Below are 23,255 nucleotides of genomic sequence, written 5' to 3' on the forward strand. Positions count from 1 at the left end.
CAGGAGAGAGTGCCTCCACATGGGTTAATAAACTGGAGGCTATCTTGGAGAAGATTATGCACTCCTTTTGTTTTATGCCAATTAAGTTTCTCATTTACCAAGAATGAGGTCAACGGGTGAAGTAGGGTTAGTGGGATCTTGTAATTGCAGGGTTCTGGGGTCATTGACAGTTAACCTGTAGTTGTGCTCATCTGGAAAAGGGGCTCTGCATTTCGTCCTTTGGAGCAACCCTGCCATTTCTTTCTTGGTTTGTTGGGGATTTTATTTTCTGTTCCTTATAGCTTCCTATCCTGACTATCCTCCCTATGTAAACAATTTTACAACACCAAGTTATAGTCCAGCAATTTTATTTTAAATTCACAAGCTTTCGGAGGCTTCCTCCTTCGTCAGGTGAACGATGTGAAAATGAAATCCTTGAAATGAAATCGCATTTATAATTCACAGAACAATGCTTGGTGAGTACAGACAGTTTTTTCAACTGCCCGTTGCCAAGGCAATCAGTGTGCAGACAGACAGGTGTTACCTGCCAGGTCTCACAGAATATACAAATCACCAAAAAAAAACAACAAACAAAAAAAAGAGATAGAGAGGTAGAAACATAGAAAAGACAGCAATTGACCCGTTATATTGCAGTCATGGACATTCATCCACCGACCTTCGGGTAAGCGTTCTCCAAGGCGGCCTTCGAGACACACGACAACGCAAAATCGTCGAGCAGAAATTGATAGCCAAGTTCCGCACCCATGAGGACGGCCTCAACCGGGATCTTGGGTTCATGTCACGCTACACGTTACCCCACCAGCGAACAAATGTTATCTGTTTTTAATATAACGGGTCAGTTGCTGTCTTTTCTATGTTTCTACCTCTCTATCTCTGTTTTTTTTGTTTGTTGCTTTTTTTTGGTGATTTGTATATTCTGTGAGACCTGGCAGGTAACACCTGTCTGTCTGCACACTGATTGCCTTGGCAACGGGCAGTTGAAAAAACTGTCTGTACTCACCAAGCATTGTTCTGTGAATTATAAATGCGATTTCATTTCGAGGATTTCATTTTCACATCGTTCACCTGACGAAGGAGGAAGCCTCCGAAAGCTTGTGAATTTAAAATAAAATTGCTGGACTATAACTTGGTGTTGTAAAATTGTTTACAATTGTCAACCCCAGTCCATCACCGGCATCTCCACATCATATCCTCCCTATGGAGGACATGGATGACATTCTTTAGATCCAACCCTTTTTTCTCTCCTTCTTGGCTGTCACGTAATTCTTAGGTATCCCTTTAACTGTTTGAAGAGCCTTAATTTTGTTTCAGGTTTTGTGGCTTTACTTTAATCTAGTTGGATGTTTATGGTGAGCTCCAGGTTCATATGATTGTTACATTATATATTCCTTGTGGAAATGTATGTTGATCTATGTTATGTGATTCTTTATCATTATCTTGTCTGGTTTTAGCACTGTTTTTGTTTATCATTCTGCAAATGAAAACTTTCAAAAATCTATTCATTTTAAATTGAGCTGGTCACATCTATATGACCATATCAATTTTTAGACTTCCAGCAGTTAATGGCTAACAAAAAAGTAATCAGTTTTCAGTCAGAAGCCATATTATTCAATCTGGGCCCCACCTCTAAAGTGGAACCCAGGAGGCAGAAAGTGTTACTCAGTAGAAGTACTGAAATAAATCAACGGCTAAAAAAAAATCACAAGAAGAGAATCAGGAAGAATAACAAAAAAACGACGTAAGTTAAAAGTTTTTAAAAATTTAGAATGTTGTTTATTTTAGTAGTTTGTTTCCTATGCGGCATATAAATCTACTTCTGATATGAGTAGTTTTGATATTACAGCAAGCTTTATTTCAGTGTGATAGCATATAGGTTAAAAGCCACCGAAAGGAGCTTAGAATTCCCTGGACCAGCTGGTGCTTTAAGGGTTACTGTGTCAAAAATATTCCAATGTTATATTACCAGCAGTAGTATCATACTGCAATAGCAGTAAAACGTGCAGTAAGGTTTGTGCACAAGATAATCCAGGTGAGTCAGCGACATCCATACGCTGAGGTGTTACTAAGTAGTCAGCTGTTCTTCTCTTCCAAGCACCTCTTGACTAGTTGAGAGCTGGCAAGGACAAGGATTAGAGTATGCGAATCCATGATGACATTCCTGGTGAGGCATACCACCTTATTTATTATGTAGAAACACTTCCCATTAAGATAGACATTCTTGAAATGTTCATGGATGGATATGTGGATACCTAAACATTAGGGAAGTTCTGAAATGGCAAAGGTCTCACTGGTTATTTATGGTTGCAGGGACACCATAAATCAGATGATATGATGCATTCCCCTGAGGCATTACACTTGAGAAGTAACTCAACTTTCAAGCTGAGTTGCATTGGCAACTGACTGATGCTCATAATTCAACAAAAAGTCAGCAGAAAAGTGGGAATTCTCAAGAAACCTCACCCCCACTCATCACACCTGGAAACTTGAGTGTTTCATCGTCTGTAACTGCCCAGTGATGGAATATTATAACCTTATTTGGCAGGCTACAGAGAACCCATCTTTTACTTGTGGACTCATTACAGTCCAAAGCAATTTAGACCATTGGTTCAGATTAAGTTGGCATACTCATCCTCCGCAACATCTGAGACATTGCTATTCTGACAGTCCTCTTCAAAAACATGACTGGAGCAGTGCCGCAGGAGTCGCACTGCTTAAGCTAGACCTCCATGTTTATGCCAGGAACACAAGAGCTGATGCAGTTGCACTTCAACATCCTGTATCATTCCAAACAGTCGACATGGAACACCAGCAGCAAAGCATCACACATTCCTGCTCCTACTTGTGGAGCTCTCTCCCAAACAGCACCGTCACCTTGAAGTCTGTCTCGTGCGCAGAAATTCAATCACAGTTAAGCATTACTTATTGAACCTGGAGTTGTTAGAGCACACATAGGCCATGGAAAAGCTCTGGCTTACCATTTGGTACTCCAGTAAAATTTCTCCAGACCTTTCAGTGCTCTAAACAAACCATCAGGGTCAAATCTGAGAGTCATCTGTTCTTGTTACAGTTGCCTCCGGCTGTACCCTGCTGTTATTCCACCTAATGTACACACACAGAAAAAAAACACTTGTCACACAGCATTTACTTACATTGGGTTATTAGAAACGTATATCTCTGAAAATAGTGCCAGTCAGACCAATTATTAAAACTAATGCAACATCAGTAAATCCTGACAAACTACTCTTTTCACAGTAATGTGCCTGTACCAACAATACCCACCCATCTTTGCAAACTAAACAAAACATGAAAACAGCCATTATTCAAAATCTCAACTGTTATTTACTCCAATGCAATGCAGCACAAAAGTCTTCCCTGGGCTGGATTCAAGAGATACACAGCAATGGAGTAAAGATACTAACTTTTAAACAGAGCTTTCATGAATAGAATTGTATGATGCACCAAAATGACTCGATGTATGTGCAAAATGCATTCTAACAACACACCCAATACAGAATATGACACACACAAATCAATGGCACACAACGCATTCTGTATGTATCAAGAATACAGTGCAGCTTTTGCATAAAATTTAACCATCTGGAAACTGGGTGGTGCAATTTACAACAATGTTCTTTCAACTCTAAATTTTAGGAATCAAACCCAGTCCAGACTAATGGAATGAGTTTGGGCAGCCTTAACCCAGTCCCGGAGTACAAAACTGCCAATAACAATTAGCATTGCATTAAATTGTCACTTACTTAAAAACCACAAAGATAGCTGGAGTAGGCAATGGAAATGTCAAACTACTGTGGTAGGAAATGCTAAATACCAACACTGAATGGAAATACTGTATATTCTTTCCCAGCAGACAACTCCAGCCTTTGTGACCACAAAATCCAACACCATTTTAAAAATGTGAATAATTTAGCTTATTGACATGCATTCTTCTACAAACATGTCAAGTGCTTCTTCATCCCAGGATATCCACCTCCCCTTTCCACCAGGTATTTTCTGTTGCCCCACCCCACGAACCACAACACTCACCCACCAATGCTGTATCAGTGCTCTATTTGCCAACATTAGCTTCCCATTCTCTTCCCAGGAGCCTGCCTCCCTACCCTTCAAGTCGGTCTCCACCCCCAATACAGTTGTCTCCTATCCATCACCCTTCTCACTGACTTCTATCCATTTCCCCTCCTACAACACACCAGTACTTGCCCACTATTTTTGCATTTGCCTCCATTACCACACCAAGCTTTCCTCTAGCCCCATATCCCCATCTACCACATGCTGCTGCTTGCCATTCACCCTGACTGGTAACTTCAAATATTCCCATCTCCTGTTCTCCAGCACACATTCTACTCATCGCCCTTTGGTGCCAAATGGCCACTCCCATCCTCCCTGTCCCCATGCTCTGCCACACCGTCCTGAGGACCCAACCACTCCCTCTGCTGTACCGCACTCAACATTCCTGACCCAAGTCATGGTCTTCATCTCTCCACTACAATTCTGCCTTCTTTCTCCACATCAACACTTCTCTTTCACATCCATCAACATGAGAAGCTCACATTGCCCCTCCCCTCCCAATCACACTCTTCTATGGCCTATGTCCACTCTCTTGTTTCTACTGTGCTCCCTCATGGTCCTGTCCTCTCTTTCTACCATGGTATTGAGGACCCCTACGTCACTTCACTCTCCTCCCCGGTTGCTGTCTGTCTCTCTCTCTGCCATGCACCTCAGAGTCCCATTCCATCTGCCTGCTGCACTCTCCCGTGTCTCTGCCCCTTAGATTGCTGACCTCCCACTCCCATTTTGCTGTTGCACCATTAGGTAGGTTTCCTTTCAGCCACACCCACTGAAACAATTGGCCTTTCAACCACACCCCCTCACTTCTATCCACTGTAACCCCCAACTTTGCATGGCCCACTTCCTCCGGTGTCTCCATCACCTCATTCTGTACTTCGGCAGCTCCACGTTTCACTATCTCTTTCCCCAGTTTCTCCATGTGTCACTTCCCAATCCACGTGGGCATATATCTGACTCCTAACTGAATTAACCAAACCATGTTCAATCTAAACCCATCTGTTCACTTTTCACCATCACCCTCGTTTCCTCACCTCTACCCTCTTTTCTTCCTGTGTGTTTCCCCCTATTCACACCACCATTACCTCCACCTCCCTTTTGCCCCAACCCCATAGCCAATTGCATGCCTGCCCTCCTGTCACCTCCAAACCTCAGTCTGCTTCCCATTGTCTATGTATCTCTAATCTTCACCTTCTTCCACTAGACTCTCAACTCTACACCCCATTCCAAATATTCAACTTCCTGCACTTGGTTCCCATCCTATCCACCTCCGTGCTTTACACTTTCTCTCTCCCCACCTGCCTGCCCCACCCGCACCTCACCCAGTAACAACCTCCAATTCCCAGCATACTTCTGTCCATTCCATTTCCCCATACTTCTGCATCTGCCTTTACCCAGCTGCTATTATCAGGATTCAGCCCTGCTCACAACATTCTTGGGGACATGGATTGCCTCTGGTTTCCACAGCACAAATAAAGGCCCTATTAACACTATGGTCCCATCATAGCTGATGCAGCATTTCTACTCATACAATGGAGACTGCGATTGTTACCCCCTTTGGAAAGGAACAGTACTGAATCCTGACAATGCCAAACTGGGAAATGGAATGCAAGGCATAAGGACACAGGCAGGGCTGGAGCAGAAATGGGAAGCAAAGGGAATTCCAAGAGATTACATGGCTTGTACAAAAGCTGAAGGTGGAGAAAAGAAATCTGTAGATCCACACAAAGCGTACATGCACCTACTGTGCCACAGCACACTGGAACACCAACTTTCTGTGGCACTATGCCCACACTAAAATATTACTTTTATTTGCCCCTATCAATTTTTCTGCCCCATTTTAAAACATCTCCACCCCAGTCATACCCAACAAGAGGCAAGGCCACTCAGCCTCCACCACCGTCATTCTGTAACTAGCTTTTAGATTTACTGCTGAGCATCATTAAGTGGTTTGCCTCCACCCCCAGATAAGGAACTCACTTGTGTGGGGAAAGAGAGTATGAACCCACATCTTACCACTGTTTTACACTCACGATTTTATTTCAATTGCATGATGCCCTCAAATTCTTACAACATATTCCTGTAGAGAGAGAATTTAAATAAATATTATACTCTCCAGTCTTTATTGACTGTAAACCTCGAGCTTTAAAAAAAACCAGTCACACGATTTTTAAATTATGGAGGTTGGCAAAAATATCTCGTTAGTAAGCGGAAATTTGCGCTGGCTGATTGGGAATTGCGAGTTTTCATTTTTTTTTTAATTTAATTTTTTTATAGGTTTAAATTGGCAATCCTTATAGTGAGGATATGGCCAAATCGATCGTTCGTTTATAGAATTCGAGTTAATTAGTTCAACATTTTAAGCCACAATAAATATATATATATATATATATTAGGAACTTGGAAGCCTCACATTGTTTGCAATTTCCAGATTTGTTTCAAGGTGTTATTATATGTGTAAAAATAACACCCTGAGAAAAAAAAATCCAATGCAACCACTAGGAGGCTTCCTATCCCCTACATGCGTAAAGTGAATGAAATCAAGACCATTTCTCCATCCTCGGCAGCCTGCGGCCATTATCCGCAACGCGGAACGTGGGTCGGTTTAGCCTCTGGCGAGATCCGTATCCCCGAGACGGGGTTTTTAAAAAAATAACGGTCGAAAGTCGGTTCCATTTTCATTCAAAAAAAGGGCACGTGCCGAGCCCCCAACCCCCTCCGTGTTTTATTCATTTTAAAAGTAAGTAACGGACATTAATATATTTGGTCCAAATAATAATGTTTTTTTAAAAAAAGTTATATTTTCGGTTACTTTTTTTTTTAAATCGTCGAATAAATAAATATCTTTGCTATCCTCGGGTTGCGAGGACGCGGTCCCTGCGGCGCGCTATTATCTCCGCGGGATGGACCAGAGAGAAAGAAACTCGGCACCATCATCCATGGCACCGCTTTTAATTCGTGTGATAATAGTCCCGCCACCAATAATACAAAAGGATTTAGGGAAGGGGTGGGAAAGAGAGAATCAAAACAAACCCCACACTTTAGATTAGATACCGATAACGCGGTGAAGATTAAAGCCAATTTTACTCGCCACACCGTATTGGCGGCATGGATGAAATGAGACGAGTTGAGGCAGGGGGGGGGGGGAAGGTGGGAAAAAAAAATCCTGAAAATTCAGGTTTTCCCGACCGCTCAGCCCGTATTCATCCATTTTTTTTTAACATTTAGTAAGAAAGGTGCTTTTCTTCTTACCTCGTTCCGATAAAAATCGGAAGTTTTGTGATTTTCTGTCTTGCCCGCCATTGCTAGAGCCGCGCACCACACACGTTAACCTCCCTTCTTGCTCCCCAGCTTCACCGACTAATGACGCACCATGGCTGAAACACGATACATCTCAGCAACTCCTCCTCCCCATCCCTCCTTGGGGGTCTTGTGAATGGAGGAGGAGGAGGGGGGGAAGAGAGAGAGAAAAAAAAACCTGCACCTCCGGAATCTGTCCAGGCCGAGGGTTTATTATTATATTCTTTATCGATTCCGATCTTTAATATTAAACCGTTGGAACGTGATTAATCCAGTTTGTGATGTGCTGGAATTAATTTCTTAAAATAAATGATGTGCGTATAAATCATTACCTCTTGGCCGGCCCGCATCATCCATGACATCTCAATGGCTATCGAAGCCGCGCGATTTAGGGGGGGTTAAGGTCAGTGGTTAGGGTTCGAGTTAGAAACACCTATTTGACCACTTTGTCTTGGAGCAGAATGTAAAGTCTCGATCGTGAAAAGCAGCGTTATTTGAATTTTTTGAGCTTATCCAGATGGTAGGTGCCAGTGCTGGAAATGGAGCTTCCTTGACCCCTTCACTTTCTCACCCTGCCCCATCATCAGGCTGGATACAGTGTAACCCAGATGTAGATGCCTCTGCTCTTGTCCCAACTGTGCACAGGTTTGAGATTAGCTCTGAATTTATGATTCTCAGACATTCTCCAAAGACTGGTCCATTCTGTTTCCAGCATCGAGTCCAACCACTAGCCCTGTAGAGAAGGATGGAGTTACCTGTTGTACAGAAATTCGCAGATAAAGTGGATTTGTTGAAAACCACAGTTGCTGAAAAGTCACCAGATATCCAAGGTTAGTGCTAAAAATCCAGTTGAATTGTAACATTGCAGTCGTCATCATTTTTCCTGCGCAGTTGAGGCGCATAAGTCAGTAGTCATTCAAAGCCATTCAGTTCTGTCTTGGGCTTTTGCCTCTAACACACATAGTTGCAAGTACTCTTCAGATGCATGGTTATTATTGTGTTGCATAGAGTTCCTCTTGGTCAACCTCTAGCTCTTTTCCCTTGTGACATCCATTTCCATGTTTGCTTAAGGATCTTTGTGTCAGGCATTCTCAGAATAAGAACATAAGAAATAGGAGCAGGAGTAGGCCATGTGACCCCTTGAGCCTGCTCCGCCATTCAATCAGATCATGGCTGATCTTCAACCTCAACTCCACTTTCCTGCCCAATCCCCATATCCCTTGATTCCCCTAGAATCCAAAAATCTATCCATCTGAGCCTTGAATATATTCAATGACTCAGGATCCACAGCCCTCTGGGGTAGAGAATTCCAAAGATTCACAACCCTCTGCATGAAGAAATTCCTCCTCATCTCAGTCTTGAATGGCCGACCCCGTATCCTGCGATTATGCCCCCTAATTCTAGACTCTAGCCAGGGGAAAAAAATCTCTCAGCATCTACCCTGTCAAGCCCCCTCATAATCTTATATATTTCAATGAGATCCCCTCTCATTCTTCTAAACTCCAGAGAGTATAGACCCATTCTACTCAACCTTCATAGGACAACCCTCTCGACCCAGGAATTAATCTAGTGAACCTTCGTTGCGCTGTCTCTAAGGCAAGTATATTCTTCCTTAGATAAGGAGACCAAAACTATACACAGTACTCCAGGTGAGGTCTCACCAATGCCATGTACGAATGTAGTAAGACTTCCTTACTTTTGTACTCCAACCCCCTTGCAATAAAGGCCAACGTGCCATTTACCTTCCTAATTGCCTGCTGTACCTGCATACTAATTTTTTGTATTTCTTGTACGAGGACACCCAAGTCTCTCTGAACACCAACATTTAATACTTTCTCACCATTTAAAAAATATTCTGTTTTTCTATTCTTTGTACCAAAGTGAATAACCTCACATTTTCCCACATAATACTCCATCTGCCACCTTCTCGCCCACTCACTTAACCTGTCTATATCCCTTTGCAGATTCTTTGTGTCCTCCTCAATGCTTACTTTCCCATCTAGCTTTGTATCGTCTGCAAACTTGGATACATTACACTTGGTCCCTTCATCTAAGTCATTTATATAGATTGTAAATAGCTGTGGCCCAAGCACTGATCCTTGCGGCACCCCACTAGTTACAGCCTGCAAACCTGAGAATGACCTGTTTTTCCCTACACTCTGTTTTCTGTCCTTTAACCAATCTTCTATCCATGCTAATATATTACCCCCAACCCCATGAGCTCTTACCTTGTGTAACAACCTTTTACGTGGCACCTTATCGAATGCCTTTTGAAAATCCAAATATAATACATCCACTGGTTCTCCTTTATCTACCCTGCTAGTTACATCCTCAAAAAACTCTAATACATTTGTCAAACATGATTTGCCTTTCATAAAACCATGTTGACGCTGCCTAATCATATTATGATTTTCTAAGTGCCCTGTTACCACTTCCTTAATAATGGATTCCAGCATTTTCCCGATGAACGATGTCAGGCTAAGTGGCTTGTAGTTCCCTATTTTCTATCTCCTTCCTTTCTTGAATAGCGGGGTAATATTTGCTACCTTCCAATCCACTGGGACCATTCCAGAATCTAGAGAACTTTGGAAGATCATAACCAATGCATCCACTATCTCTGCAGCCACCTCTTTTAGAACCCTCGGACGTAGGCCATCAGTCCAGGGCATTTGTCGGCTTTTAGTCGGCACTGGATACAGCAAAGACTATGGGCCCCGACAACATCCCAGCTGTAGTGCTGAAGACTTGTGCTCCAGAACTAGCTGCGCCTCCAGCCAAACTGTTCCAGTACAGCTACAACACTGGCATCTACCCGACAATGTGGAAAATTGTCCAGGTATGTCCTGTCCACAAAAAGCAGGACAAATCCAATCCGGCCAATTACTGTCCCATCAGTCTACTCTCAATCATCAGCAAAGTGATGGAAGGTGTCATCGACAGTGCTACCAAGCGGCACTTACTCAGCAATAACCTGCTCACCGATGCTCAGTTTGTGTTCCGCCAGGACCACTCGGCTCCAGATCTCATTACAGCCTTGGTCCAAACATGGACAAAAGAGCTGAATTCCAGAGATGAGGTGAGAGTGACTGCTCTTGACATCAAGGCAGCATTTGACCGAGTGTGGCACCAAGGAGCCCTAGTAAAATTAAAGTCAATGGGAATCGGGGCAAACTCTCCAGTGGCTGGAGTCACACCTAGCACAAAGGAAAATGGTAGTGGTTGTTGGAGGCCAGTTATCTCAGCCCCAGGACATTGCTGCAGGAATTCCTCAGGGCAGTGTCCTAGGCCCAACCATCTTCAGCTGCTTCATCAATGACCTTGCCTCCATCATAAGGTCAGAAATGGGGATGTTCGCTGATGATTGCACGGTGTTCAGTTCCATTTGCGACCCCTCAAATAATGAAGCAGTCCGAGCGCGTATTCTGCAAGACATGGACTACATCCAGGCTGATGTGGCAAGTAACATTCGCGCCAGATAAGTGCCAGGCAATGACCACCTCCAACAAGAGAGAGTCTAACCACCTCTCCTTGACATTCAACAGCATTACCATCGCCGAATGCCCCACCATCAACATCCTGGGGGTCACCATTGACCAGAAACTTAACTGGACCAGCCATATAAATACTGTGGCTATAAGAGCAGGTCAGAGGCTGGGTATTCTGCGGCGAGTGACTCACCTCCTGACTTTCCAAAGCCTTTCTACCATTTACAAGGCACAAGTCAGGAGTGTGATGGAATACTCTCCACTTGCCTGGATGACTGCAGCTCCAACAATACTCAAGAAGCTCGACACCATCCAGGATAAAGCAGCCCGCTTGATTGGCACCCCATCCACCACCCTAAACATTCACTCCCTTCACCACCGGCACACAGTGGCTGCAGTGTGTACCATCCACAGGATGCACTGCAACAACTCGCCAAGGCTTCTTCGACAGCACCTCCCAAACCCGCGACCTCTACCACCTAGAAGGACAAGAGCAGCAGGCACATGGGAACAACACCACCTGCACATTCCCCTCCAAGTCACACACCATCCTGACTTGGAAATATATCACCATTCCTTCATCGTCGCTGGGTCAAAATCCTGGAACTCCCTTCCTAACAGCACTGTGGGAGAACCTTCACCACACGGACTTCAGCAGTTCAAGAAGACGGCTCACCACCACCTTCTCCAGGGCAATTAGGAATGGGCAAAAATGCTGGCCTCGCCAGCAACGCCCACATCCCATGAACGAATAAAAAAAAACTCCTGCAGCAATGTCCTCAGGCTGAGATGATTGGCCTCCAACAACCACTACCATCTTCCTTTGTGCTAGGTATGACACCAGCCACTGGAGAGTTTTCCCCCTGATTCCTATTGACTTCAATTTTACTAGGGCTGCTTGGTGCCACACTCGGTTAAATGCTGCCTTGACTTGACTATCATCCTACATCTATGTAATTTACTGTGGGGAAAAAAACACTAAAAGTTTGGACAATAGGAATCATTGTCAAGATTTCCAAGAAGGGAGACAGAAATGATTGTAACATCTAGTGTGATATTACATTACTTTCTGTCGGTGGCATACTCTTCTGTACCATTATCTTCAGTAGAATTAGGGTGGCCTTTGATGTGGACTAAAAAAAGAGCAAGCTGGCTTTTGACAGAACAGATCTGGCATTGGCCAGATCTTTACTCTTTGCCATTCTTTGCTTTGCTCAATGATAGTACAATTACTGGTGGTGCTGAATTTCGTTGACTTTTTAGAAGGCATTTGATAGTGTTGCGAGAAATTCACTATGGCAGATTCTTGAAATGTATGGGTTACATGGGAACATAGGAATTGCTCGATGAAAAGGTTCACCTTCTACCATCCTGGTAATCGCATGATACAACAATAATGGAGTTGTTGACTAATCATGGCAATCAATCGCTATCTATTAGTCCACAACAGACCCAGACACGAGGCGAGGAAAAGCTTTGGAAACTACAGGTCCAAAGTCACCTGTTCTTCCCAAGCATGCTACACCTACCAAATGTCATTTCTCAAATTACTCATTTACTTTACCCCAAAATATTATTTCTGAAACAAATCTAACTAATTTGCATTTGAATAAATCAATGTTATCAGCTTCCACCATCCCCCTGGGAAGGTTGTTCCATAGATTTAGCACTCACTCGCTGAAATAATGTTTTGCACAGAATAGTTTTGAATTTACCCCCTTTCAAGCGCAGGCCGTGTCCTCTGGTCTTACAGTTCTGGACAAGGTGAAATAGCTTATGATCTACATTATCTAGTCCCTTTAGAATCCCAAAAACAGCAATTATATCACCTCTCAACCTTCTCTTTTCTAGTGATAACATTCCCAATTTAAGTAATTGCTCATCATAATCCAATCCATCCATCCCCTCAATCATTCTGGTTGCCCTCTTCTGTATCCTTTCAATAGCTTTATGTATTGCGGTGACCGGAACTGTACACAATATTCTAAGTGCGGTTGCATTAGTGATTTATAAAGTGGTAAGATTACCTCACTATTTCAACTCAATATTAACCTTTTAATATATCCAGACATCTGATTTAATTTACTCACCCCTACTGAGCATTGTTGCGATAGCTTCAATATATTGTCAGTCAGGACCCGCACATCTCTTTCATTTTCCGCACATGTTATTTTCTTTCCATTTAAGTAATAGTCCCTTCCTGGATTTTTTGCCTCCATATGAAGCACTGCATTTCTCTACGTTGAATTTCATCTGCCACCTGTCTGCCCAATTCCCAAGTATATTCAAATCCTCCTGTAGCTTATCCTGTTCAGCTTTGCAGTCTACCACCTTCATTAGTTTTATATCATCTGCAAATTTAGCCACTGTGCTTGTGACTCATTTTTTTTTATTCGTTCATGGGATGTGGGCGTCGCTGGCAAGGCCGGCATTTATTGCCCATCCCTAATTGCCCTTGAGAAGGTGATGGTGAGCCGCCTTCTTGAAACGCTGCAGTCCGTGTGGTGACGGTTCTCCCACAGTGCTGTTAGGAAGGGAGTTCCAGGATTTTGACCCAGCGACGAAGAAGGATCGGCGATATATTTCCAAGTCGGGATGGTGTGTGACTTGGAGGGGAACGTGCAGGTGGTGTTGTTCCCAAGTACCTGCTGCTCTTGTCCTTCTAGGTGGTAGAGGTCGCGGGTTTGGGAGGTGCTGTCGAAGAAGCCTTGGCGAGTTGTTGCAGTGCATCCTGTGGATGGTACACACTGCAGCCACTGTGCGCCGGTGGTGAAGTGAGTGAATGTTTACAGTGGTGGATGGGGTGCCAATCAAGCGGGCTGCTTTGTCCTGGATAGTGTCGAGCTTCTTGAGTGTTGTTGGAGCTGCACTCATCCAAGCAAGTGGAGAGTATTCCATCACACTCCTGACTTGTGCCTTGTAGATGGTGGAAAGGCTTTGGGGAGTCAGGAGGTGAGTCACTCTCCGCAGAATACCCAGCCTCTGACCTGCTCTTATAGCCACAGTATTTATATGGCTGGTCCAGTTAAGTTTCTGGTCAATGGTGACCCCCAGGATGTTGATGGTGGGGGATACGGCGATGGTAATGCTGTTGAATGTCAAGGGGAGGTGGTTAGACTCTCTCTTGTTGGAGATGGTCATTGCCTGGCACTTATCTGGCGCGAATGTTACTTGCCACTTATGAGCCCAAGCCTGGATGTTGTCCAGGTCTTGCAGAATGCGGGCTCGGACTGCTTCATTATTTGAGGGGTTGCGAATGGAACTGAACACTGTGCAATCATCAGCGAACATCCCCCTTTCTGACCTTATGATGGAGGGAAGGTCATTGATGAAGCAGCTGAAGATGGTCAGGCCTAGGACACTGCCCTGAGGAACTCCTGCAACAATGCCCCGGGGCTGAGATGATTGGCGTCCAACAACCACTACCATCTTCCTTTGTGCTAGGTATGACTCCAACCACTGGAGAGTTTTCCCCTTGATTCCCATTGACTTTATTTTTACTAGGGCTTCTTGGTGCCACACTCGGTCAAATACTGCCTTAATGTCAAGGGCAGTCACTCTCACCTCACTTCTGGAATTCAGCTCTTTTGTCCATGTTTGGACCAAGGCTGTAATGAGGTCTGGAGCCGAGTGGTCCTGGCGGAACCCAAACTGAGCATCGGTGAGCAGGTTATTGGTGAGTAAGTGCCGCTTGATAGCATTGTCGACGACACCTTCCATCACTTTGCTGATGATTGAGAGTAGACTGATGGGGCGGTAATTGGCCGGATTGGATTTGTCCTGCTTTTTGTGGACAGGACATACCTGGACAATTTTCCACATTGTCGGGTAGATGCCAGTGTTGTAGCTGTACTGGAACAGTTTGGCTGGAGGTGCAACTAGTTCTGGAGCACAAGACTTCAGCACTACAGCTGGGATGTTGTCGGGGCCCATAGCCTTTGCTGTATCCAGTGCACTCAGCCGTTTCTTGATATCACGTGGAGTGAATCGAATTGGATGAAGACTGGCTTCTGTGATGGTGGGGATATCGGGAGGCGGCCGAGATGGATCATCCACTCGGCACTTCTGGCTGAAGATGGTTGCAAACGCTTCAGCCTTGTCTTTTGCACTCACGTGCTGGACTCCGCCATTATTGAGGATGGGGATGTTTGCAGAGCCTCCTCCTCCCGTTAGTTGTTTAATTGTCCAGCACCATTCACGACTGGATGTGGCAGGACTGCAGAGCTTTGATCTGATCCGTTGGTTGTGGAATCACTTAGCTCTGTCTATAGCATGTTGCTTCCGCTGTTTAGCATGCATGTAGTCCTGAGTTGTAGCTTCACCAGGTTGGCACCTCATTTTTAGGTACGCCTGGTGCTGCTCCTGGCATGCTCTTCTGCACTCCTCATTGAACCAGGGTTGATCCCCTTGTTTGTTGGTAATGGTAGAGTGAGGAATATGCCGGGCCATGAGGTTACAGATTATGCTGGAATACAATTCTGCTGCTGCTGATGGCCCACAGTGCCTCATGGATGCCCAGTTTTGAGCTGCCAGATCTGTTCTGAATCAATCCCATTTAGCACGGTGGTAGTGCCATACAACACGTTGGATGGTGTCCTCAGTGCGAAGACGGGACTTCATCTCCACGAGTTCCAGATCATGTATGAAGATATTAAACAAACGAGGTCCCAAAACAGACCCCTGTGGGCCACTGGTAACATTCTTCCAGGTTGATGACAATCCCTGTATCACCACCCTTTGGGTTCTATCGGGCAATTAATCATGTATCCATTGTAAAATATTTCCACTGATTCCTGTTTTCTTTATTTCCAGTACCAGCTTTTCCAGAGGGACTGTATCAAAGGCCTTACTGAAATCCAAGTACACCACACTGCCTTACCCCTATCAAGCTCCTTTGTTACAGACTCAAAGAAAACCATTAAATTAGATTGGAACCCATATTGGCTATCTTTTATGATTTTATTTCTATCCTTATGCTCCATCATCTTATCTTTAATAAGAGTTCCCATAACTTTACCCACAATGGATGTCAGACTCACTGGTCTGCAATTTCCTGGGTTACTTTTGTTACCTTTCTTAAAAATAGGAGTAACATCTCCCTTTCTCCAGTATTCAGTGATTTCTGAAGATTTGTGCCAGAGTTCCTGCAATATCCTCACTTAGTTCCTTAAGGATTCTCAAATGCATCTTATCCAGCCCCTGAGATTTACTTACCTTAAGTTTGCACAACTGTTCGGCAATGATGTGAAGTATATGAATAGTGTCACTCTGCAATACCCTCTAGTTCCCTTTCCAGATCAAATAAGTTACCTGTTTCTTCCTTGGTAAAAACTGAGGCTTAACACTTAATTAGCACTTTTGCAGCCTGTGTAGTATCAGTTGTCATGTCTCACCCGATTTCACTTTCAATAGCCCCACCTCATCCCACGTTTTTCTTTTACTCTTAATATAACTTTAAAAAAAACAATTATTATCCTTCACTTTGCTTGCCGTATACAATTCGAAATTTGTTACCCAGGAAAGTGGTTAGCATCATCAAGATTCTGTATGAAGAAACACAGTGTGCGGTGAGAGCAGGCAATGAGCTATCCGACTGGTTCAATATAACAACTGGTGTCAGACAAGACTGTATCTTGTCCCCTATACTTTTTGACATTGTGAAGAATGCAATCAACCAATTCAAAATCTGAATCAAGAAAGCTAAACTTTTCCTTTCAAAAACTTAACTCTGAATATGTTACTGGCTCTTACGACATAGATGATCAGGCACTCAGAACCCTGTTCAAGAAATTGGCTGCTCCCTGACTCATCTGTTTCAGCTGTCACTGTCAACCAATATTGTTGCATAAACATAGAAAGTAGCAAATAACATGATTTTAGCTCGGAGCCAGGAACCCAGCATATCCGTAGATATTCGGAACCTGGAAGCCAAATGAGGGCATCACACTTTGCGATCGCAACTCAATTGATAAGTATTTGTACTTCCGGGTTTCCCTCGCGTCAGGCAGCCAGATTTACAGGCTGGCTGCCTGGTGAGAGGGAAAGGAGCTGCGAATCGGAGAGAGAGCGATCGTGAGCCCTGGATCAAATTGGAGATGAAGGGACGTGGACGACATTGGGTGGGCCTTGGAAAAGATTGGGGTGGGGAGTCCACCCATCGTTGGGGGGAGGGTCAGCCAGGTGAACTTGTTGGGCCTGGATGAAACACTCTTGCTCCTCCGAGCCCACAAGCAGTGCAATAAAGGCACTTACCTCTTGGATCCGGCCCTTCCCGCCTGCTTTCACCTGATGTGAAACAGAAGCAATGGGAAACCCGAACAGGTAAGGTTAAATTTGTTTGACATTTCTAATACAAAAAATTAAGTGCCTCAACTATTGCATTGAGGTATATTGCTCTTTAATGTATCGGTCCGCCAGCTTTAAAAGGGGATGGGACTTCCAGCCTTTGTTGCTTGCGTGCATCCTAACACGCCTGGGTTAAACCTGGAAGTGGGCGTGTTGGAGCTGGGATGTGGTCCCGCTCCAAAAATCTGCTATTTTTATTGCCCACCCATTCATGGGGGTTAAAATTACCCCCCTTGTCTTTCCATAAGAAAGGATCAAATTCAAACCTCATACCTACATCTCTTCTGCCAATCATATCAAAGCTTATGGAAATCATAGTGAATGAGAAGCTTCTGTAATATCTCAATCACAACAACCTGCTTACGTAGTTGCCAGTTTATTTTCAGAGTAAATCAACTGACTTGCAACCAGGGATGTAGAATTTAAAATTGTGCACACTCCTTACAAATACTACCATTTTGCCCAGTGAGTATGCATTTCTGGGGTGGAGGTCCTGGAGCATGCTCCCTGGAAAATAGTTTAAATTAAAAATAGTGCATTCTTATTAATTTTAGAACATAATTTTATTTCATAATTGATAGATTTTTAACTTATAAAAAAGAAAAATAAGTGGTTTTTAAGTTTGTTGATATTTAATAGATTAGCATTCCCTAAAAGCTACCTGACCAATCACCTTTCCTCCTAGGAGCACTCTCTCCCCGAACATGAACTGTTCACATAGGCACTCTTCCCTCATAACCATCCCATTTTAGAGGCAATATTCACCCAACTCCCAGTTCAGAGGTCAAAGACATTGAGATATCACAAGACTTACTGACTTCAATTGAATCAGACAGTAGCCTCAGAATAATGTCTCAACAATACCACTATGTTTTGGATATTGATGAACTGAAACAAAAGACAAACACAACAGAAATTCTGCAGAAATGCAGTAGATAAAGAAAAACAGACTGCCGTTGAGGTGAAACACGTACTAAATAATGTACGTAACGTATAGTATAGAAGTCCCAATTGTAATAAGATTTTGAGCCACCCTGATGCTCAAAAAAGAGTGAAGATGCTGTAGCATAAAGCTGAGACTCTTTTGATAGGCCAGAAAGGTGACACTGGAGTTTGACCCAGTGCCCTCAACGGAAAAATACATTCTACAAGTGCTCTCTTGAGAAGAAGGCACCACTAATACAATGGGCCAAGCAAAACTAAAATATAGTAAATCACAATATTATCATGCCCAAATAGTCAGCCAACCTATTTCCAGTGGTTATAACCCATATTCATTGGTTGCAGAAGGCTTGAAGTGCACTGATGGATACCACGTGATTCCTCTCCAAGGGCACCCGGGCATGCACAAGATCACGGAAGAGAGGCCAGCAGTCTGAGCAGTTCCTACATATCTTGGACCTGTAGATGGCAGTCTTAGCAAGGCCCAGGAGCATATCAACTAGGAGGTCACCCCACACACCAGGTGACCAAAGATAAGCAGGGTAGGCTAAAGTGCAGCCAGAAAGTGAGGAGCAGCTTTAGATAGTGAAATATGGAAAGTATCTTCATTCAGGCTTCAGTATGGGCAAGTGCCCTGGGTATCCGTAAAGTGGTTCAAAAGATTTGAAGGCACCGCGCCGTGCAACACTTTCCACCCCATGTCCCCAGTGATGTCAGGGAGGATCCCCAAAAACAGGGGTTTTAGAATGAAGCTGAATTATTATTATCTGTTGGAAGTTCTAAACTTGAATTATTAAATAGATTGATGAAAAGTTGTACAAATGCAGAAAGCCTTGGAGGAAAAATCACACAAACAAATATAACACCACTGGTCCTGGCTCCATCTCCAACCTGATGCTTTTGTATCACTCTGGGATCAGCCTCTGTGCCACGTGCAAGAATTCCTCAACATCTGGAATTCCCACAAGCAGCCCATGGCAAAGACCACGTGAAGCTGCGCCAGGACCGGCAATTAGAACTTTGGGAGCAGAGCAACAGCAAATTCCTGGCCCCTTCCCTTGGGGCAGCAAATCGACTGCTGCCAGTAGTGCAACCACCAACAAAATGGTGATTTGGGACGTTTATGTAAACTTTCTATAAAAGGATACAGAAGAAGGAGAGGGGACATGGGACTAGAGTATTTAGCTATAATTGAAGAGCTAGTACCAGTGGGCTGGGCTGAATGGCCTACTGCTGTGCTCTAATTTCTATATTCTACACTGAATAAATCAATGTAATTAGCTTACTTGTATCAGATGAAAATCTACATTTGGGAGGAAACACAGCTCACGAACTTTGCTCGGTGACTCACAGATCATATGTCGATACAAACAACATAATACGATAATATTGAAGAACTAATTGCTATTGAAGACAATTGCATTATCAGGCAATTCCATTAGCATTGCTGGGAAACATGGGTTGCAATCCCCCTGATGGAACCTTAGGACTTAGCACAAACATTAACAAATTTAACCATCTCATTGACTTGCTGCACTAACCTTATGAGTTTCTGTGAATTAATATGTCCAGTTCTCTAGCATGAATCATTCTAGTGAATACAATTTTACCATATATCTACAGATTATAGATTCCAGGAACATTCTAGCATGTTTGAAACACCAGTAGAGTCAAGTGGTGGTAAGTGAGATCTGAGAGCCCACAGTTGCCATGCATGATTAAGATCAGTGGCCAGTAGCTCTCTGTTTGCTGACCATTTATGTTCTATTTCTTTGATTCTAAATACATGCTCCTCCACAAAATGGAGGTTGTTTAATCTCTGCATGGAGCTATGATGGTGATGTTCTGATGCTACATATTGCAGTAATACGATGCTGGCTTGTAGCCATGTGCTGACCTCTGATCTTGGCTATGGCAAGGGACAACAACACACATTTATTCTCCAGACAGTGTCTGCATCTCATAGAATTCCTAACAAACACACAAAGACAAGTCATTGAGGAGGAAAAGTTTCATTTTAAAATGTTTGTGTGAGAGAAAGTTGCATATGGCATTTGCTTAGCCTGTTCTAATCCTAACCCCTGTGTTCCTCTCAATTGAAACTTCGGGGTGAATGCCATCTCATTGCAGATCCTTTCAACTGATTGGATATAGGGAACCCCAATTGACAATGGAATGGAGTACTCACAAGCCAAATTGCCCTTGAAATTGTAATATTGTTCATGTATCTCTATTCTGTAAGAGTTGCAAACTCTTTTTCACTTACAAACCTTTAGATCCTTGCTTTAGGATCATATCTTATGAATTTATGGCAAAGGTGGTTGGAAAAGGTAGGACTCCTCAAATTAGTTTAACCCTATTTATTGCTACAAGCAGCTTCAGTATCCTGCAAAGTCCATACATGCCCATTAGTGGATTATTGCCGATCAATGTACTGGATAAAGATGAATTATGCCATGCCAGAGTTCATCCTGCACTTAGTTAGAGACATGGCTGGGTTGTTCATTGCAAGATCACAATTGGAGTAGCCGCATAAGAAATTTTGTAGCACTTGAGCAAGTCCTCCATTTTCATGCCAGAGGCTCTTCAGCTGCATCTTGGCATTTTGTATCAGTCCAAAAAGTCTGCATAGAATGTCAATGGGCAAGTTTCACACATCCATCTTATGCTTGTGGGACTCTTTCCCAGACAGTGATATTGACTGTCCTTTAAGTGCATAGTTAGCTGTCTCTTACTGAAACTTGCTTGTTGGACCAAGCAGTAGGCTGTGGGAAATCTGCTGTTTGATACCCCCATGTAATTCTTCCAAATTCTTCTGAGTGCTCAGAACTAATTGAGTCAATATACTGAGCTTTTCTGTTTCCTACAGAAGTTATTTTGTGGCTTCTCTAAGAGACAGTGTATTATTTTTGGGAGCATTGTGCTGTGATCTTGGTAAGTTCCATTATCATAGTAGGTACAGCACAGGAGGAGGCCGCTCGGCCCATCTCTGTCTTTAAGGTCACTTACTGAGATGTACACTATAGCTTGGATGGGAAGGCAGGCTTCCAGACTGCTGCCAGTGCCACTTTGTAAATTATTGTCTTGTTGTTAGATCATGAGAGTAACTTAGTAAATTTTACTCTTCTCCCTTAATTCTTAAATCACAGAAGGAGGCCATTCAGCCAATCGTGCCTGTGCCGGATCTTTTAAAGAGCTATCCAATTAATCCCTGTTCTTTCCCCACAGCCCTGCAAATTTTTCCCTTTAAGTATTTATCCAATCCCCTTTTGAAAGTTATTATTGAATCTGCTTCCACCACCCCTTCAGGCAGTGCATTCCAGATCATAACAACTTGCTGTGTAAAAAAAAGTTCTCCTCGTTTCCCCTCTGGTTCTTTTGCCAATCACCTTATCTGTGTCCTCTGGTTACTGACCATTTGTGGAACATCTGCTCAGTTTCTCTCCTAATGGTAGGAGCGTTCAGAGATCATTCATCCTAATGAATATTCATCCAACCCCCAATTCAGAGGTCAAAGACATTGAGAGCAGGGAGGTCATGCTAGAACTGTATAAAACATTGGTTAGGCCAGAGCTTGAGTACTGCATACAGTTCTGGTCACCACATTACAGGAAAGATGTGATTGCACTAGAGAGGGTGCAGAGGAGATTTATGAGGATGTTGCCAGGGCTGGAGAATTTTAGCTATGAGAAAAGATTGGATAGGCTGGGGTTGCTTTCTTTGGAACAAAGGGGAAATTTAATTGAGGTATATAAAATTATGACTGGACTAGATAGAGTGGATAGGGAGGATCTATTTCCCTTAGCAGAGGGGTCAGTGACCAGGGGGCATTGATTTAAAGTAATTGGTAGAAGGATTAGACGAGAGCTGAGGAGAAATTTTTTCACCCAGAGGGTGGTGGGGGTCTGGAGCTCACTGCCTGAAAGGGTGGTAGAAGCAGAAACCCTCAACTCATTTAGAAAGTATTTGGATGTGCACTTGAAGTGCCATAACCTACAGGACTACGGACCAAGTGCTGGAAAGTGGGATTAAGCTGGATAGCTCTTTTCCTCCGGCACGGACACGATGGGCCGAATGGGCTCCTTCTGTGCCGTAACTGTCCATGATTCTGTAGTACAACTTATGTCAGAAACTCAATGTGTATGGTATTGTACATGTGAAGTTACCCTGGTACAGTGAGTGGGAGCTCTAAACAGGCCATGAATTCATCATTTTTTACTAGGCAATGATATGATTTGTTTTGAGAATTTGCAGCAATCAGCCCAAGTCACTTGGTATAGATAGATCAGGCAGGCAAATATAATGTGCCGTAAGGTCAGAAATCTCCCAGAATGTGGTAGAAAGTTTTTATGCATCTGAAAAGATTCCAGGACATACGTGTGGAATGCTGCTTGAGCAAACTAACCATTGAACAAAATTGACATGACACAATAGCCTAGATATTCTGATTAGGCATAAGCCTGACTGGAGGTGTGCAATGAGAGAAAAGCACCCATCTGACTTGTAATCTGCTGACACCATGTATATTTTTGTGGTTAATGATATTTGCATAATTTTAAGGAGCTCCCAGTGTGGAAAATGTCTTTGATTGGGAGTCTGCCCTTTGTTGGTCAGATAATCATGTGTTGTTGCAGGATTTAACGGCCTGCTGCATCTTGGAGTGGCAGGCATTGTGATTTACAAGGCAACACACTTCTTTTCCCAAACATGTCTGCAAACAGTTCAACAGTGCACAAACTATTTGACTGATGGGGCCATAGAAATTCTGATGGAGAAAGTGAGGCACACGAGGGAAGCTTTCTTTCGGACAGAGCGCTGCAGGTTCTCCAGGCAAGCTACCCAACAAGAATGATGGGAGGCAGCAACAGCATGAATGTCATGTAAACATATCAAGTAACTGGATCAATGTAAAAAGTTAAATGATGCCTGGTCAATCTAGCTAAGGTGTCTTACCGATATTTGACGACAAAGGCAAGTCTTGGGTGGCTCCTGGGCGGTTAAGGCTATCATACGGGGCCATGGTGGTATCCAGGACACCAGGTTGCGAAGTCTAGTTCCGCTTGAGACAGTGGCTGGAGAAGGGTGGGAAAGGAAGATAAT

General features: G+C 43.5%; 1 protein-coding gene and 1 long non-coding RNA gene across 5 annotated transcripts in view; one reads left to right on the forward strand and one right to left on the reverse strand.

Moving 5' to 3' along the window:
- Positions 1–1,750: 1,750 nt before the first annotated feature.
- Positions 1,751–7,565, reverse strand: LOC137322026 (uncharacterized). Its single transcript, XR_010962944.1, has 3 exons — positions 7,336–7,565; positions 6,100–6,163; positions 1,751–3,099 (listed from the first exon to the last, which is right to left on the reverse strand). It is a non-coding gene; the product is annotated as an uncharacterized lncRNA (long non-coding RNA).
- Positions 6,619–23,255, forward strand: part of LOC137322025 (uncharacterized) — a 98,655-nt gene continuing 82,018 nt past the window's right edge. For 3 of the 4 annotated variants that reach the window (XM_067985043.1, XM_067985047.1, XM_067985045.1), the window contains exons 1-2: positions 6,619–6,823; positions 8,062–8,213. In XM_067985043.1, the coding sequence (XP_067841144.1) occupies positions 8,129–8,213 (85 nt within the window). In that variant the 5' untranslated portion in view covers positions 6,619–6,823; positions 8,062–8,128. The remainder of the gene's footprint in view (positions 6,824–8,061; positions 8,214–23,255) is intronic. The other variant, XM_067985044.1, reaches the window with a different exon arrangement.

The sequence above is a fragment of the Heptranchias perlo genome, chromosome 5 (genome assembly GCF_035084215.1).
Source record: "Heptranchias perlo isolate sHepPer1 chromosome 5, sHepPer1.hap1, whole genome shotgun sequence".
Taxonomy (NCBI): domain Eukaryota; kingdom Metazoa; phylum Chordata; class Chondrichthyes; order Hexanchiformes; family Hexanchidae; genus Heptranchias; species Heptranchias perlo.